The 18,107-nt window shown below is 39.7% G+C and overlaps 1 protein-coding gene across 1 annotated transcript in view; it reads left to right on the forward strand.

Moving 5' to 3' along the window:
• The window catches only part of LOC111661088 (neurexin-3a), a 129,856-nt gene that overhangs the window by 78,597 nt on the left and 33,152 nt on the right, over nucleotides 1-18,107 (forward strand). Inside the window, 2 exon segments of the mRNA XM_087176135.1 lie at nucleotides 8,987-9,168; nucleotides 11,032-11,203. Coding sequence (XP_087032261.1) covers nucleotides 8,987-9,168; nucleotides 11,032-11,203 — 354 coding nt within the window.

Below are 18,107 nucleotides of genomic sequence, written 5' to 3' on the forward strand. Positions count from 1 at the left end.
GTTTTATATCAGAGTCTTTTATATCAAGACATTTCTCAAAACCAGAATATGATCAGGGTGACTTTTGAACACTGGAAATAAATCATGTAATCATCCCGGCAGTAGCCCCCGTGGCACTCAAAATTTCCCTGGAATTTTCTAGTTGCTATTATTGTTCTTCATTCTCTGGTTGAATAAAGTATATCATTTAGTATATGCTTGTTGGTGTAGAATATGTACTTTTGCTAGGAGACTCTAATGTCCCCGCAAACTCAACTGCTCCCTTGTTTACACTGGATCAGTGTGTGCACTTAACTTAACCCTGAGGTCAGGGGGAGGGAGCGAGAGGCTGTGTTGTTCAGGATGACAGCTAAGGGGATTTATTTATGGCAGATCTTAAGTTTTATGTTTGCTTTTTGTTTTCCTCAATACTGGCAATCCTTCAACATTACCCAAGGAAATAAAACTACAACTAACAGATAATAATTTGCTGTACATTATATCTTAATAGTTTAAGATTACTTCAAAAAAGAATTTAATAATCACTTCTTGTAATTTAAAGGGGATGGTAAAATTGACTAAGCTAAAACAGGTTATGTTGTTGATTCACAACTCCATTCCAAGTTAACAACACTATTTATGATAAAGCTGGTAGATTTTTAGTGGTTCCGCAAACACTCTTGAAAAAAATATCAATTTGCTTTTGCTGGTGGCCACCGTTTCAGGTAAAATAATAATGGCAGGAGATTTTAACTGCATTTTAGACCCGGAACTTGGTCGTTCATCGGTGTTGGACACCTTCCATGCTCAATCTAGAAAGATAATACAACAGTATATAAAGGACCTGAATATTTGTGACCCATGGAGTATTCAAACCCCAGCAAAAAGATTTCCAGTTAAACAGTCGTTCATCTAGTTGGTGTCACGTTTTGTGGTAAGCTGGACCCAAATGCAACCACACAAGGGATTAGTGAAAAAAATGTTTTAATAATAAAAAAAGTGACTACTTACGACACAGGGGCCAATATTATATAAAAAGATTATAGCTAAAGCTCTAGCTACCATGGATTTCATAATCTTATACAGATAAAGGCTAGACCATGAATTTGACTGGCCATATTTGCCAGACAGTACACTGCACTCAGATATACTAAAAAGACACAGACAGACAGACACACAGTTAGTTTGACACTGCAAATTTTTTACATAATTCAATATGTATTTGCTTAATATGACTGTATGTCATATTCATTTTTCTCTGATTTTAAACAGATATTTTAAGTTTTATTTGATTTATTATATTGGTATGTAATGTTTTCTTTTATTTATATATTGTAGCCAAAATAATTACATGAAATGGAATTTTACTACAAGAAAATGAATGCATAACGAGTGAGTTGATAAGTCTTGATCCACGGAAGAGGTGTAAAATGTAATTATTATTCCTATATGTTGCTGATGTCAAAGATGATACATTTTGAAGGAGATCACAGAACACCTACACTGACACTGGTTCTTCATAAACAAGGCCTGATGTACTAAATACATTTTTTGGGTGCATTTGTTTCTAATTCATTGTAATATCGGTTCTAAAAAACATTTTAAAATCCATTATGTTTGAAAACTTTAAAGTCTAATACCAACCACATCAAGCCTGCCCCTTCATTCCTCATCAATGAGACTCTGGCGTTAGCGCTGCAGCTAACTGACATCATGAAAGCCCACTTGTTGCAGAAAACACACTCATCATTAGTAGGGACACATCTCAACTGTCCACACCCAACCCCAAACCTGTGTCTGTACAGTACCATACAGGAGCTGAAAAAGCAATCCCACTCTATATATATATAACCATTGTTATTCAAATCTTTATCTTTTTTTTTTCTTCTGTATGCTTTTCGGCAACTAACTAGTCCTTCATACTTTGCGCTACAAAAACCGTTCAACTATCGAAACGTTCAGCTTCTTCAGGAGATTTCTGCTTCTATGCTTTTTTCTACTATTTATAATTTTTGAAGTATTAAGCTTTTTCTGCAATTTATTTTGCCATTCAATTGAATGGAGATGATGTTCAAATCTTTTAAAACTTTCTGCCCTTTGAACTTTAACTACTTCAGCATACTTTCAGCTAGAGACTTCATTCAAACTTTAAATGTTCACAAGATTTGCTATAAAGCTTGCATTCAACTTTTTTCTTATCCTATTACAGTTTTTGATTCATCACAGGTTTTAGACAATGTTGACAATGGACCTGTCTGTTGATTGGCTAAAGACAATAACACATACCTGTTTATTTGCATATAAAATGGGGAAGTGAGAGTCGATCACAAGTGGTCAATCGAGACACATGTGCTGACGATTTCAAATCACGTGTGACTGGATCACTGAAGACATATGTTCCTAGCAGGTCTGAACAGGGCCTGTGATCCTCCTTTTGCTTTCCTTCAATTGTTAACTACTCCAGCATACATTGTGCTACATAAACCGTTCAACTATCACAACATTCAGCTTCTACAGAAGATTTATGCTCAACTTAAACTTTTTAATACTATTTATGATTTTTGAAATATTAGCTTTTCTGCAATTTTTTACAATGTAAGTCAATGGAGGCAATGTTTAAATCCTTCAAAACTTCAAAACTGTTTAGGATGCACATCATCTATTTGTTACTAATACAAATGATTCATTCTTTTACAGTTTTAAGGCATTTTATTTCTTCTTCCACCTTTTGCAGCAACTGCTTTCAACTGTTTCAACATGTTTAACTTTTCAGCTTTTGCATATAATAGACTTCGTCTTCAGTTTAACATTTTGGCATCTAATTTTTCATTGCACTGCACTTTAGTTAATATAAGCTGCTTTTATAATCATTTTAACATTGTGTCAGAAATCTCCTTCAGGTGTGACATTACAAGTTTTGCTTGTACATGTCTTCTTTCTTAAGGTTTTTTTTTTTTTTTTTTTTTTAAGCAATTTTTGGCCCTTTATCTTTCAATTATTTTTTGTACATTTTGTACAGTTTTGTGCTGTTTGTTACACTTTCCATCAACAAAAAAAAAAATGTTCAACCATTTCATGCCATTCAACCTCCAGCTTAAAAATGATATAGCTTCTTGTTGTAACAGTTGAGATATGTTACTTGCCAGTATGAGTTTCAGAGTTATAATTCAACTGAAACTGCTTCAACTCATCCTTATGGCCACAAATGTCACTCTACACACATCATTGCTTCCTACGCCGTAGGACAATTTGTCTTCTTTCAGGCAATGTGCTTACAAAAGCATACAGAAATTGCACAGTGAGCCTCAGAGCGATGGGAGTATGGTCCAACTGCCCCAGAGACTGATTTTCAGAGGGAAACAGAAAAAGCCTTTTCTGTAACTCACTCCTGTTTCCACATTTTTAACGCTATAAACACCACAGCTCACACATGTGCAGAAAGGTCTTGTGGTGCTCATGAAGTAATAATCTTGCTGATACGATGTATGGTTTTTGATTAACTCACAGTAGTTCAAGAGGTCTGCTCATCCATTTGGATCTGTGAGAGCTGAGCTGTATCTATAAATTAATGGAAAGTCTGCAGCTGGCACCTGCCATTTGCGCACATGCCGGGCCATGAACAGCAAATCACTGGTTCAAATCCCAAATAGGCTGGAGTCATTGCTGCCTATGAATATGATAATAAGTACTAAAAGCACTTCTGAATGTACATATTAACTCGTAAATAACTTGGCGATATTGTTTGTAATTATTTAGTTCCCATTTCTATTTAAGGAGTACACCAAATCATTAATATCTCAAACACTGTTAAGGCTATAAATATGAAAGGTTGACCATGATGCAGTTCTTCACATAGTCATAAATTGATGGCACCACTGCAGCATCACACGCATTTTCTTCAGAAAATGCAGAAGTTTCTAGTCTCTGACTTGCAAAGGAGGTTTCCAACCTGGATGGGATTTACCCCTTAGATCTATGGCACAGTGCACTTCACTGCAAAAGTCTGACTAAAAACAGGAGGCATCACATCATTCTGGGACTTGAGAACTGAACTACATGGACTAAAATGTAGTAGGATGAAATGGACAGGCAAACTACAGTAGGTCATGAAACAGCAATTATAGAATAAATATTTTTAAATACAGAGAGAAATAACTTTGTATTGTAACATGACAAATGCATTGCATTTAATACCAAATACATATGAAGGCATGAATAATAAAGATCCATTTTAGACTTTATTTCACAAAGTATATAAAGTTTTTCCTGACACCATATCTACACCAAAGGAATAACATGAGCAGCATGTTAGCAGAGCAGCATTAGCTTAAGTGCTGTGTTTGTGTCGGCACATGAAGTGATCAGACGCAGTAATGAGTTGTAGATCACCCACATTTTGGAAGAGCTTAGAACCCATAATATAATCACTGTGTATGAATGCAGGAAAATAGACTTGGAGAACAAAAATATGCTTCAGGTCATGATTAGGACATAAACCTAGAGCTAGAAGGTCATATCTTCACATAGAAACAATTCAGTCGACCCCTCAGGATTCACTAGCACCTAATACTCTAACCCTGCCACTAGCACTGTACAGTGAAATATACAATGCGGTGTGGTAGTAGAAGGACACAAAAGATGTCTTCATTCAATATCATCAAATTCAAATTTGCTTTACTGGTATGACCATTTGTTTTCCATCCATCCATTCCACTCTAACCAAAGTGACTTAAGCCAGTCAACTCTCAGGTTTTGTAATAGCAGTATTTCCTATTTTGAAAAGCTGCATTGTGTCACATGCTGTTAATGCATGGTGTACTGGAAGACACTGACAGAAAGCCGTCCCCAGCTGTTTGTACATTGTACTGATGGGCGCAAGCTTCTCTTTGCCAGCACAGCCTTTGAGATGTGTATAAGAGACAGCATGTTAGCAGAGCAGCAGTAGCTTAAGTGCTGTGTTTGTGTCGGCACATGAAGTGATCAGACGCAGTAATGTGTTGTAGATCACCCACATTTTGGAAGAGCTTAGAACCCATAATATAATCACTGTCTATGAATGCAGGAAAATAGACTTGGAGAACAAAAATATGCTTCAGGTCATGATTAGGACATAAACCTAGAGCTAGAAGGTCATATCTTCACATAGAAACAATTCAGTCGACCCCTCAGGATTCACTAGCACCTAATACTCTAACCCTGCCACTAGCACTGTACAGTGAAATATACAATGCGGTGTGGTAAGAGAAGGACACAAAAGATGTCTTCATTCAATATCATCAAATTCAAATTTGCTTTACTGGTATGACCATTTATAGTGTTGCCAAAATACACAGAGCAGGACAACAACACATTCATTTGTAATGTAACAATGAGGGGGAAAAAGACAGAATATACAGAAGCACTGTACTTCACTAATATGAAAAGTCATACGCACACATACATTCATTACCCTAACAAATGCGGTTGGAAATTATATCAGAACTGTTACAAAAAAAACAATAAAACCGAAAAAAAAAACAACATGTACACGGCTCTCAGCACATGCTGAGGCAGCATGTCGTAGGTGGAAACCCATCCATCTATTTGTTTTCCATCCATCCATTCCACTCTAACCAAAGTGACTTAAGCCAGTCAACTCTCAGGTTTTGTAATAGCAGTATTTCCTATTTTGAAAAGCTGCGTTGTGTCACATGCTGTTAATGCATGGTGTACTGGAAGACACTGACAGAAAGCTGTCCCCAGCTGTTTGTACATTGTACTGATGGGCGCAAGCTTCTCTTTGCCAGCACAGCCTTTGTGCATGAAGACTGCAGTGGAGTCAAACTTGCTGCAACTTGCAAAATATAAGAGCAGCACATGTACGGCAGTGTCATCACACCAGGCGAATACTCTTGCATGTCTTAGTTAGGTGGATTGAATCAGGTAAGCTCTCCACTTTATCCTTCTGAATACTTTTGTCTCTTCAGCTTTTTCAAAACATCCTGTCATGAGGATTGTCTGGCCTTCATTCAGTCTACATGGTCCTGATATTGTGATGTAATTGCAAATGAATGCAAAATGCTTTGTTACCACTACTTGTGGGAAATCTCCCATAGTTTGGCACTAATGCATTATTTCATGAAATTAGATGTGTTGGCCCATCCCCAACTGCTCCATGTCCTTGTCTCTCTTGTTGCTTAATGAAGTTTGGATGGTTGTATCGTAACACAACTCTTAATCAGTGCTACACCATCCATGATGTATTCTGATGGTCCAACATTAGGTAAGGGTTACTCATTCGTCACAACAGACTTCAGTTTCTAGGTCATCTTTGGAGGTCTTTCTAATCCTTCAGAACAGTGCAGGCTGACAGTCTGCACCTCTCTCTGCTCGCAGTGTTCTTAACAGCTGATCCACTCATCGCATTAGTGTGAGCCAGTAAGAAAAAGTTTGCAGACTGACTTCATCTTCATCAAGGCGCTGGTCTTCAGTTAATTTCATGTGCTGTTTGGCTGAAGTTCTGTCTTTTGTGTGGAATGAATGATGCCCATCCTTCAGTAGTTCCAACCTTTAGGTTAATTGATCCTGCCCTTGTTGTTCTGTCCGCAAAAGCGTGTCTTTATGCTTCTTACTCTACTGGGTTAATATTGAAAAGTAATCATTAACCAGCTGATCGTTCTAGGTGTGTTTGTAAATTCAATCTGAAATCGAAAGAGAATCATCCGAACTGTTCAGAAATTCAGTTTCAGATCCCTCAGAGCAGAGGAACAGCACTGTGCACAGTAAAAATACTGTCACAGAAAACATCCTGTAGCAGATCATTGTGTATGGTATTTGTATATTTGTTTTACATTTCCATCATTTCAAAATCAGTCTATAATAGTGATTTGTTCAAAACAATGTTGAAGTTTGTTACTCAAGAATGTTAATCGAGTGAATATGGGAAAATTAAGCAATTCTGTTCTTTTTTTTTCCCTTTCAAACTAACAAGAAGTACAGACAAAAGTACTGTTATAGTACCAGGTCGATAAGCAGTATTGATAAAAGTAGTTAACCATGTCTACTCTCAACTGTGTTAACTTTCAATGAAGAGAGGTTTGCTTGATCCCCAGGTTTATTGAGCTTTACTATAAATGGCAAGGTCAGCAGTGACAAGAATAAGCTTTTGCTCCAGCTGTGAGGGGAGCTCAGAGTGCTTTACAGTAATTACCACATTCACCCATTCACTCATATTCATACAGCACACAAATAAAGGTGGAGGACTGGTTCTGCTTGTGAACAATAGATGGTGCAACCCAGGTCATATCACAGTGAAGTAGAAGATCTGCTGTCGGGATATTGATCTGTTGGCAGTTGGTCTTAAACTGTACTATGTACCAAGGGAGTTCTCACACATCGTCGCCATTGTTGTTTACATTCAACCACGAGCTGAGCCTGCAGTCGCGTGTGATGTCATTCACAAGACTGTTGCGAGAGTACAGACCCAGCACCCTGATGCATTCATTGCAACATCGGGGGATTTTAACCATGTCATGATGACCATCACTGGCTATAACGAGAAGAACAGCCAGGCAACACCAGGTGATGTGGACAATGAGTTCAACCTGTTCAACAGGTTTGAAACAGCCTCACCTGTTTAATTCTGAGTTGTCAGCATCAATCATATCATGATAGGAAATTCTACTGAGACCCCTGATCAGCAGACACAGATGTGAGTAACTGTCTCACTTCAGTGTATAAAGCAGATATGCGCATGCGTTGGCGTCTGTGTGTACCTGTTAGATGCATGTTAGACAGCTGACCTTGTGTTGTAGCTGCTGATCCTGAAGAGAACTTGGTTCAATCTCAGTTAATCCTAAGAAGGTCGCTGCTGTCGAGGAGAAGAGTGTTGCAGTCTGCTGTGAGCAGGCCGGTAAGACCTGTGTCTCAGGTAGCAGGACTGAACTGAATTGATCATCAAAATGGTTGGTCCATTTTCCATTCATCAACTAGTCAGGCTGCACGATATGCAAAAAAAAAAAAGTCATATTGCGATTATTTTGGCAGATATAGCAGTTTCAGTTGGAATTTTTTTTTTTTTCCATTTTCAATGAAAAAAGCACTGATGGTGCAAACAATGCACAACAATGTGACACATTTACCTTCATCAAAAAAACTGCAGCTCCTGTGATTTGGATTATATTATAATTCCTTGTGCAGTTGTATCAACCAGCCAGCCTTAGAATAAAGGTATTTTTGATGTTGCTCTATGTCCTTTATGGCCTAAGCTTGTTCTATTCCATTACCAGTCTGCAATGTAATGTGTTATCCAGCTTGTTAGCCATTTTCTGTTTATTAAGGTAGGTTATTTTACCCAACATGAAGACATTGTGGTCAGCGTAATATGTTTGTAACTGTTTTTGTATTCCGTTGTTGTTGTACACTTATCAAACCAATCCTCCCAGGTTCTTTTACTTATCCCTCCATTGATGTGATTGAGGGTAAGGAAACTATAACAACTGTGGCACTATGCAGTCCGTACACTCAAGACTCTAATGATTAGAGTCTTGAGTGTACGGACTGCATTACAGATTAGAGTCTAATCTGTTCTGTTGTCAGTCACTCATTAGAACTGTCAATGAGATGAAAGGAAAAGAGATGCAACTTTCACAAGTGAAAAGATTTGGTGACTTTTAGCCCCATACCATTAATTCAGCACATGCACCTGTAGACCATTCCTTGGTGGTGATACAGTATCTCTGCCATTATTTACCATCAAAGAGATGATCAGTGATTAATGTGCTTGGACCCTTTTATACCAGATTGCAAGTTTAGTTATCATCATCATTATTATTACAATATCCCATATATCTGTTGTTTGATGATACCTGATATTCTTGTACTACTTATGTGTTACAGCATCATAGCAGTAAATGACATCATTGACTTGACTTGCTTTGCTCATATGAAGAGTAGAGTTAAGGTGTGGTTCTTGTTTTAGTCCAGTTTAGTCCAGAGTTTGTTTACACTCCCCTCCTGCTCTGTTCAGCTGGAACAACATACATCTTTGGCAAAGGAGGAGGCCTCATTACATTCAAGTGGCCAGCCAATGAGAGGCCAAGCACCAGGACAGACAGGTTGACCGTCGGCTTCAGCACGTCCCTCAAAGATGGCATTCTGGTCAGGATCGACAGTGCTCCAGGTCTGGGGGACTATCTCATGCTGCACATAGTAAGTTCCAACACACATCTTCTACATCTCATTTATGTTTGGTCATGTCCAAGATTCCCTTTGTTTTGTTTTCTAACTATTTCACCTTTATTGTTTAGTTTGTCCAATCTGTGCTTTATTATATCTTTGCTGTGTTATATTTACCACTGCTGCCTCAGTTTGTAACATATTTCAAAAACCTTGTTTTCATGTCCAGTGTTTGTAAGCATATGAACACATCCTTTTCAAGTTGCTGGAGTTCATTGATTTTGAAGTTTTGGTAAAATGTAGTCATAGCCCACAGGTTACAGTTAGAAACTGAGAAAGTCTTCAAACATATTGAATTTACAAGGACATACTGGTGTTTTTTTATTGATTGTAATCAATACTTTTACAAATGCAATTTTATAAATACACTTTTTCAGCTTGGACAAATGAATACAAAAAGAAATAGGGAGGTGTGTTTGGCTTGTTCACATGTAAATTTGAGTGAACTTTTCTACCTCTACAGAGTGGTGGTGATGATGCCTTAAAAACACAGACGTGCTTCTTAAAGAAGAAGCTTGGTTTAACAAATTACCAAAATAATAATCGCTCCAATAAGGGAGGAAAAGACTACATAAAACGTTTACAGAAAATCACTCTCGCTACAGAGGAAAAAATAAGTAACAAAAAGATGAAATAGAAACAACAAAAACTCTCCTGAAAACTGGAGGCACTATTATATGAAAAGGTAAGTAAATAATAATCACTCCGCACGGAGGAAACAAAAGGCTATGCAAGCATTAACTATGGAGCCTAAACAAAGATATAAAACTTACAACAAAAAATCTCTCTCTTGGAGGAAACCGACAAAATCTGTGACAACGACTATGGTCCAAACTGTGAAAAAGGCTGGGGTGAACGCACATGCACGAAGACGAACACACTGGCACAAGACAAAGGGAGACGCAGACTATTTGAACACATGGGGGTAATGGGGAACAGGTGGACACAATGGGGAATCAGGGAATACAATCAGACCGGTGACACGTGAGGAAGGGCAAGTGACCTGAAACGAGAGGAGAGTTACTTTTTCAAAATAAAACAGGAAATGACAAGACAAAACATGGAGACAGGACAAGAACCCAACTTGACCTCACCGCGGTGTGACATATAGTAGTTTAGACATTGTGTTTTACTCTGCTCCATTGTAAATAAATGCCTTTAAGTATAACTACTGGTGTGTTTAATGTTGCACAAGCGTGAATATTGCCAACCTCTACTTTGTAGAATTCCAATCCTTCAACTTTAACCTACTGTTGATATGGTAATTTGGTTATAGTTAGTATACTCTAATTGTTAATCCGAGTTCCAGATTAATGGTAATAAACTGAGACTAAAACCATATTGGCTATTTTGCCTATTAGTTTAGGCTGGTGCCCTGAGGACTTTAATTAATTTTAAAGTTATTATCTAACATCAATATTTTTAATATTAATATTTTTCTTAATTTATGATAGCCAACAAATTGATAGACAACCGAAATCCAACATATTTGGTGTCCAGCTCATGAGGTAGAGCTCAGACCCAACAATTTTATAGTATATTAAATATTCTACAGTAAAAAGGATATAATCATTGTTCATGAGGGGACGCTGTGAGACTGCTTTTGTTGTCCTCCAGCTGCTACATTTCTGTGAGAGCTGTTGACCTTCGTGGTATTTGCTATTTTCACAAGAGCTCGGGAAGAAAGTCCCTGCTGGACTGATGCTGCTCATGTCTCCACTATGCTTTACACCTTATGACTGCTGGCCTTCATTCTGTTGTAAGGGTCCACCACCACTACAACCTTACACCTATGTTTCAGTGTTTATAATCAGCAAATGTGTTTTCTCATTTCAGCAACAAGGAAAGATTGGAGTGACTTTCAACATTGGAACAGTGGATATCAGTGTGCAGGAAACCAGTACACCAGTGAATGATGGGAAGTATCATGTTGTCCGTTTCACCAGGAATGGTGGCAATGCTACGCTGCAGGTGGATAACTGGTCGATCAATGAACACTTTCCAACAGGTACAACACTAATTAATCAATGTAATATAAAACTAATCATCATTATTTTACATCTTAACTGTTCATAACAGTATTAGTTAATAATGAAAATATGAAAATTCCTAACAAGATCTAATGGCAGTTGGATCACGTCATTCATTATGAGTCAGTTGAAGTCACTGTGCAGGATGTGCATCCAAAAGAAATTTAACTGCTGCTTCTCTTTTCACTTGTGCTTTTAAGCTTGAAAACAAGAATATACATGTGATTAAGTATATCTGTCAGTACCAGAAATCAGGCATACATTACTGTGCTTTTTTTCTACTCTTCTTTTTCTGAGCTATGAAGTGACAGCTGTGACAACTCTGTAAATCTTACACTCTAAGAACTAATTCGATTTTAAAAAATGACTAACCGGAAACCTGACGCAGGAGTCACTGAAATACTCAAAATACTACAGATACATATATGCATGTATATACATAGATACCAATGAGAAAAACTGAATCTGCTCACTTTTGTTCTTGAGGAATTTGCCTTAAATGCTTGACAGAACATAACACAAGTGTATCTAATGATAAAAGCAGGGCTTCCTGAGCTCTAAACAGACATTTATTTCACACTCACACTGTTTTCTTTCTGTGGCGATCACCTTACAATCTCAGAACCCCAACCCGTCACTGTCATTGACAAAAATAAGTATATTAGAATAATAATTGCTTTGGGGTTTTTTTTTGTTAAGAAAAAAAAAGAAAAAAGATTTACACTTGAAGCAAATGACTGGCTGCCTTTAATAGGTAGTATTAAAGGTGTAATGTGTAAGATCATGATACTTGCACACACTACATGATTGCTCCATATGTTAATCATGTAGTTGTTTTCCCCATGTTCCTTATAATTTATTATTTATATGTGCATTTATTGTGGATAGTTAAAATTGTTGATAGCAATGAAACAAATTATGAGTACTTGTAATACAAACAGTATGTTTTTATTTACCTATAAAAATATGAAGGCAAGGGGATAGTGCATGACACATGGGTGTCAGGCTCTAGCAGCATGAGGAAGGGATGATGACATTATCACAAAGGCAGAATCAGAAAATAAGGTTTATTGCCAGGTAGGTTTTTACTTACAAGATATATGGCTTGGTGTTTGGAGCAGTATACAAGAAACATATTAACAGGAAATAACAATAAAATGTCAAAATACTGCAACAGTCAAAAAGATAAATGTACATAGACAATAAAAAAAGATGAAAAAAAACTATGTACAAAAGTGTTGACAAAACTCCTGCTGAGCAGGATGTGCAAAAGATTACAGTATAGACACTATCTGTTCTGTGCAGGGATAGTATTTTTAATTAATACAAGGTGTTACTGTAATGTGGTTGTTGATGGTTGATGAGGCCAGATGCAGAAGAAAAGGCAGGTGCTGGTTCATCACTGAGGATGGCTGTAACCATGTCTCTGCGACACACATATCACTACATTCATGAAAGTGTGTCCATCTTTTTATCAAGTTATCTAACATTGCCAGTAGATAGTAGAAAGGATGTTACTTGCAGTTTCATTCATGTCGTAGGACTTATCATGATACTGACCTCAGTCACTGTAGGTGTCCCTGAAAAAAGCCTTTTGAAGCTGTCACGACTGGCCAAAATAACCTCACATGGTTTCAAACCCAAATTTGTGCCCACAACCATTTATACACACATGTACATGCCCTTACAGAAGTTGATCTGCAATAAAGATATACCACTATACCCCCGTATAGATGATAGCTTCTAAGATCGAACTTTTATTACCTACCTTACCTCTCACCTTTTTGAGACTCTTATTTTGAAAGTGTCTGTGCGTCTGTGTTTGGCAGTATTAATTGCATAAGGTTTTGCACAACAGAGCCAATAATCGCCTTTTACCATGTTGATACTTGTATTTTGAAGGTTAATCCAAATCGTGGAGATGGTGTTTGTGTGTTTCTGTTAATATATGAGTGTGTGTGTGTGTGTGTGTGTGTGTGTGTGTGTGTGTATTGTTGTGTGTGGCAGTATAGCTGTCTACCATAGAGCCTCAAAAAAGCTTGTGTTACCAGGTTGGGAGACTTATACAGTTAATATCCATATGGTGGTGATGGTGTTTGTGTGTCTGTCAATGTATGTGTGTGCATGGTGTTGCTTAAGCTTAACCTTCAAACAGCCCTTTGAAGTTTTCAGGACTGGCCAAAATGACCTCACAATAATGTTTTTTAACCAAAGTTGCCCTCACAATTATAGAAATGCATGTACACACACGCAAAGAACCACACATCAACACACACACACACACACACACACACACACACACACACACAAGTACACACAAATACAAATTGCTGATTTAAGAGTTCCCATACCTGAGTTAGATTAAGGCTATGGTTAGGTTAAGAGTTAATCAGTCTAATTAGCCAATCAGAGTCAGCTTTGCCCATTTCTGCCCATTAACTGTCAGTTGACCCGCTGAGACACTGGTTGCTATAGTGACTGTGGCCACCAGGGGGGCACACACAATCCCCTCTCTCTCCCTAGGCAGACAACAGCTTTTAAGATGAAACTTGTGTTTGAAAATTAAAACTAATAGTCCTATTGAAAAGATTGCCTAACCACAACTGACCAAAGACTTCCTTAAAGAGCTTAAAGGGCAAGAGCTTCAGAGCTCAATTTAACATGGATGTCTGTAGGAGCTTTGGACAGCCCTCTCTGCACTTTGGGGGGATTTCCTCAAAAACCACACAAGATATCAGAATGAGACCAAAACTGGGTGATACAGGACAAAAAAAATCTCTATATTTTTGATAGTAGTCAATAGTCAATGAAGGCTGGGAATTGTGGGATTTAAAAGACTACTAATATACTCAGTTGGCAATTTACTATTAAAATAGATTTAGACAGTTGTTGATTCAATTGATCGCTGCGGAGGATGTAGTGTATATTACATCATACAGGGGTTTTTCTGTTTTTTAGCCTACCTTCAGTGATAAAAATGGGGTGTGTGGGGGGATGATGGTGTGTGTGTGTGTGTGTGTGTGTGGGGGGGGGTAAGTTAGACTACAACACTGTACACAACCACATGCACATACAAGAAAACACATATACGGTGCTCATTTGCCTTATACATGCTGTCATACTTGAGAGCAAAAGGGGGAAGAGTTACTGAGTCCAACTAGCCAATAAGAACCAGCTTTGTCCATTTCTGCCAAGTAGCATCTGCTGAGACCTGAATCCTGTTGTTTGCTATCAGCTTCTGAATTTGTATTCCAGTCTATGGGAGAGCTACTATGATGGCTAAACAGTTCCTGTAGCTCAAAGCTCAAAGTAAATTCAATATGTCTGCTGTTGTATTTACTATTGTACTTTCCAGTCTGAACTGTTATCTCTTTTAGTGAGCACTAATTTGTAAACAGCTTTCTGCCTGTGTGTTTGTGTCTGTGTGGCTGTGTTTGTAAACATCAAAGAGTCTCCTAACGAGCCATCTCAAACAGCTGTGTCTGGCTGGAAGACCTGACTCAGAGCTGAGTGGGATTTTGCTGCTATTTTTGAAAAGAACGGTGACTCATATCAGAACCATGACCATGATCGGCACAAGATTTTTGTGCACACATTGTATGGCTTTGGTGTTTCTGGAGCCAAAAATGTGGCCACAGGAGCAAGTTACAAAAAAGGGTCAGTTCTGCTTTCCTCTGGAAATCAGCTCATGAATTTGTATTGCAGTCAGTGGGAGAGGTGGAGGGTACTCCCATCACTCACTATTCAAATTCTGTAAGTCTCTGTGCTTAGGTGGACACTTTCTACGAAACAACATGCCAGTGTGGGAACAAAGAAATGTTGTAGAGAGGATGGTTGTTATTGTCCAAGATGGCCTCCATCTTACATTGCATGCATCTCTCCACAACCGTCCTGAGTGAGTCCAGACTCCTGCCAAGCACAGACCCAGCCTTTTTGAACAACTTGTCCAGTCTCCTTGTGTTCATGTCGGACAAATTGCTGCCCCAGCAGACTGCAGCATAAAAAATGACACTGGCCACAACGGACTGATAAAACATGGGCAGCATTTCACTGAAGACATCAAAGGACCTGAGCCTTTAGAGGAAAAAGAGCCGGCTCTGCCCCTTCACTTTACTGTCCAGGTGAACACCTAGGTACTTATAAGTGTGCACCACCTCAATGTCCTTCCCTTGATTGTTGACTGGCTAAAGGGTGGGCCTAGACTTCTGAAAGTCCATGACTATCTCCTTGGTTTTAGAGGTGTTCTGAAGGAGGCAGTTCTTGTCGCTCCATTCACTGAAGGCCATATTCAGATCCCTGTACTCCTCTTCTTGCCCATTGCCGATACACTTCACAATAGCTGTGTCTTCCGTGTCTTTCTGGATGTGGCAGGACTCAGAGTTGTATTAAAAGTCAGCCGTATACAGGGTGAACAGGAACTGAGCCAGAACAGTCCCCTGTGGAGCCCCAGTGCTGTTCATCACTGTCCCTGGGACACTGTTACCCACCCTGACATATTGTCATGATGATAGAGGGGTGATACGCTGTCCTCCATCGAGGCTACACTGAAGCATTTCACTGAGTTGTCATCCCTCTAAAACAAAAGATAAGGTGGATGTTAGAAACTTTTGTACTGTAGCTGAGCTGTTTCACATGACATGACACATGAGGGATATTGTAGGTCAACAGGTTTGATCACCGAACTCTTTTGAACATCGTTCCTTAGAAGAAGATGATGATTAAGATGAAACATACTTGTACTGGCTTTTCTGACTTACCTTCTTCCTTTCTTTGTTGACCTGATAGAGACTGAAAATCTAATTGAGGTTCAGTTTCCATGAGACCTGGTTAATGTGGCATTGTGGGACAACAATTGGAAAGTGGTGTTCAACAGTGAGGGAATGACATTGACTAAATTTAGGTCTTTCTGATTGTTGTAGCACAGTAAAAGGGAGGTCGAGGTAGAAATGGGAGAGATAAAATGAGGATGTAAATATAGACATAAAACTGTAGGGAAGAGTGTGAGTAATAATCCACTTGACCACAGGTCATGCAGGGGGAGCAATCCTGCTTCTTCATTTCTACCAGTCACACCTTTGCCAGTGCCTTTTAGGTCAGCTGCAGGGTCGTCAGCTGAAGGCCACCATTAACTCATGTCTTGCTCCCTGTTCCACCACATTTCCAGACAAGGGGGCAATGGCATAAGGGGACGTCACCCCCCCTGCAGTTGCCTACTGGGGTGTTGACCCCCAACGTTGTCCTTCCTCTGTAGCCACAGCTACTAGCTGACTTTCTCAGCCTCCCCTTCAAGCTCCTTTGTGGTTTTCTGTGCTAGTCATAACAGCACTTTGGACGGGCTAATTACTGATCTTCCTACGAAGCCTCGGCAGCCCACCTCCAAGGGGTACATGCTGGCAGTGTCTTGGCATTCTGCTGCTCGGTTTACTTGAGCCATTTCCTTTTGTGGGCTGTTGACATGCCCTCTTCTTATGGGATGGTGAGATCTACCATCAGGACAATATCATGATGTCTGGCCACAGAGTGGTTGTTGTAATTTCTCTTGGGAAGACCAGCTGCCTTTTCAGGTCCACAAACAATTGACACTCTGTTCCCGAGCTGAATCTGTGGTCCCTCGTTTGTGCTGGTCCCTGCGTGTTGCTGCCTGGCTTGATGAATGCTGAGATGTAAGGCTTTGCTGTTTCTGTTGTGCGGTTTGCCGCAAACCTACACTTCTCTAGGACCTCGTCCAGCTTCGTAAGGACCTGATCGTGGCATCACCTGAAGCGTCCCTGGGTCAGTGCATCTTGATAACATGTACTGCAGGCTTGTTTTGGCGCTGCCACACAGTGGGCAGCCTACCTCACTTCCAAACCACTGGGTCAGGTTCCAGGGGCATGGGAGCATATCGTAGGCTGCTCTTATCAGGAAGCTGAGCCTGGCCTGTGGCATCTGCCAGATGTCTGACCAGTTGATGCATCTGTTTATGGTGGCATCCCAATTGGGGCTAGGCTCCCTGACTTCCCTGTTACACTGCCTTCACAAGGAAGCGCCCCTGCTCTACCCTGGTGACTTCATCTACCAACATGGTCTTCTGTTATTTATTGGTGGCTTTGGACCAGAATAGCTGCGGTGTTCCCCAGCCTAAGCCAGTCTGGCTGGATCGGACTGACCCCACTACTTCTCGGTGTTGCAGACTGGTGAAGGCATGGTCAACTTCTTCTTGCGTTTTCCACCTGCAGCCTGTGCAGATGGGGGCTTTGGCACTCCTTACGACTGTTCTGCAGACTCCCTTAGCTCAAGCACCAGACGTGCCTTCTCCTGATTGTATCCCAGGTGATTTGAACTTCCCTGGCAGATAGCGTTGATCGATCTCTGCCAGAACCTCTGCCACCTGGTTCTTGGTAAGCTTTCCCATCTGCCTATTGGAGAGGTCAGCGGTGTACTGCCTTCCTAGGCTTCACAGTGTTTTTTCAATCAGCTGAGGAATCTCCTCCTTCGGGGAAGCTGGTCTTATCGTGCAGCACTCCTTTCCTTATTGATAGGCTTCTTGATTTAACGGCCCTAGTCTTCATTTTCACCCATGTGATCAGTTTGTTGAGATGCTTTAGGAGCCTTAATGGGCATGGAGCTGTCTGCGGGATGCTTGTGACATTATCTATGTAGCTCTTCAGAGGAGGTAGCTTGATGCCTCCGACTACCTGCCTGGCCCCTTTCAGTCTCAGCAATACAAATACAGAGGGATCTACCACTCCAGAAGACAAAGACAGAAAAAACTGTTTGTGCATTGCTATCTTGAAACAGTAGAAAGCGATTACATGAGTAACGTAGGCGGACGCACAACACTAGAACAGCCTGTTCCAGGATTGGTCTCACTGGTCAGAACTGGTCTCACTGGTCAGGACT

The sequence above is a fragment of the Seriola lalandi genome, unplaced genomic scaffold (assembly GCF_002814215.2).
Source record: "Seriola lalandi dorsalis isolate HSWRI2012SDOR001 ecotype SW California unplaced genomic scaffold, Sedor1 jcf7180002054534, whole genome shotgun sequence".
Lineage (NCBI taxonomy): Eukaryota > Metazoa > Chordata > Actinopteri > Carangiformes > Carangidae > Seriola > Seriola lalandi.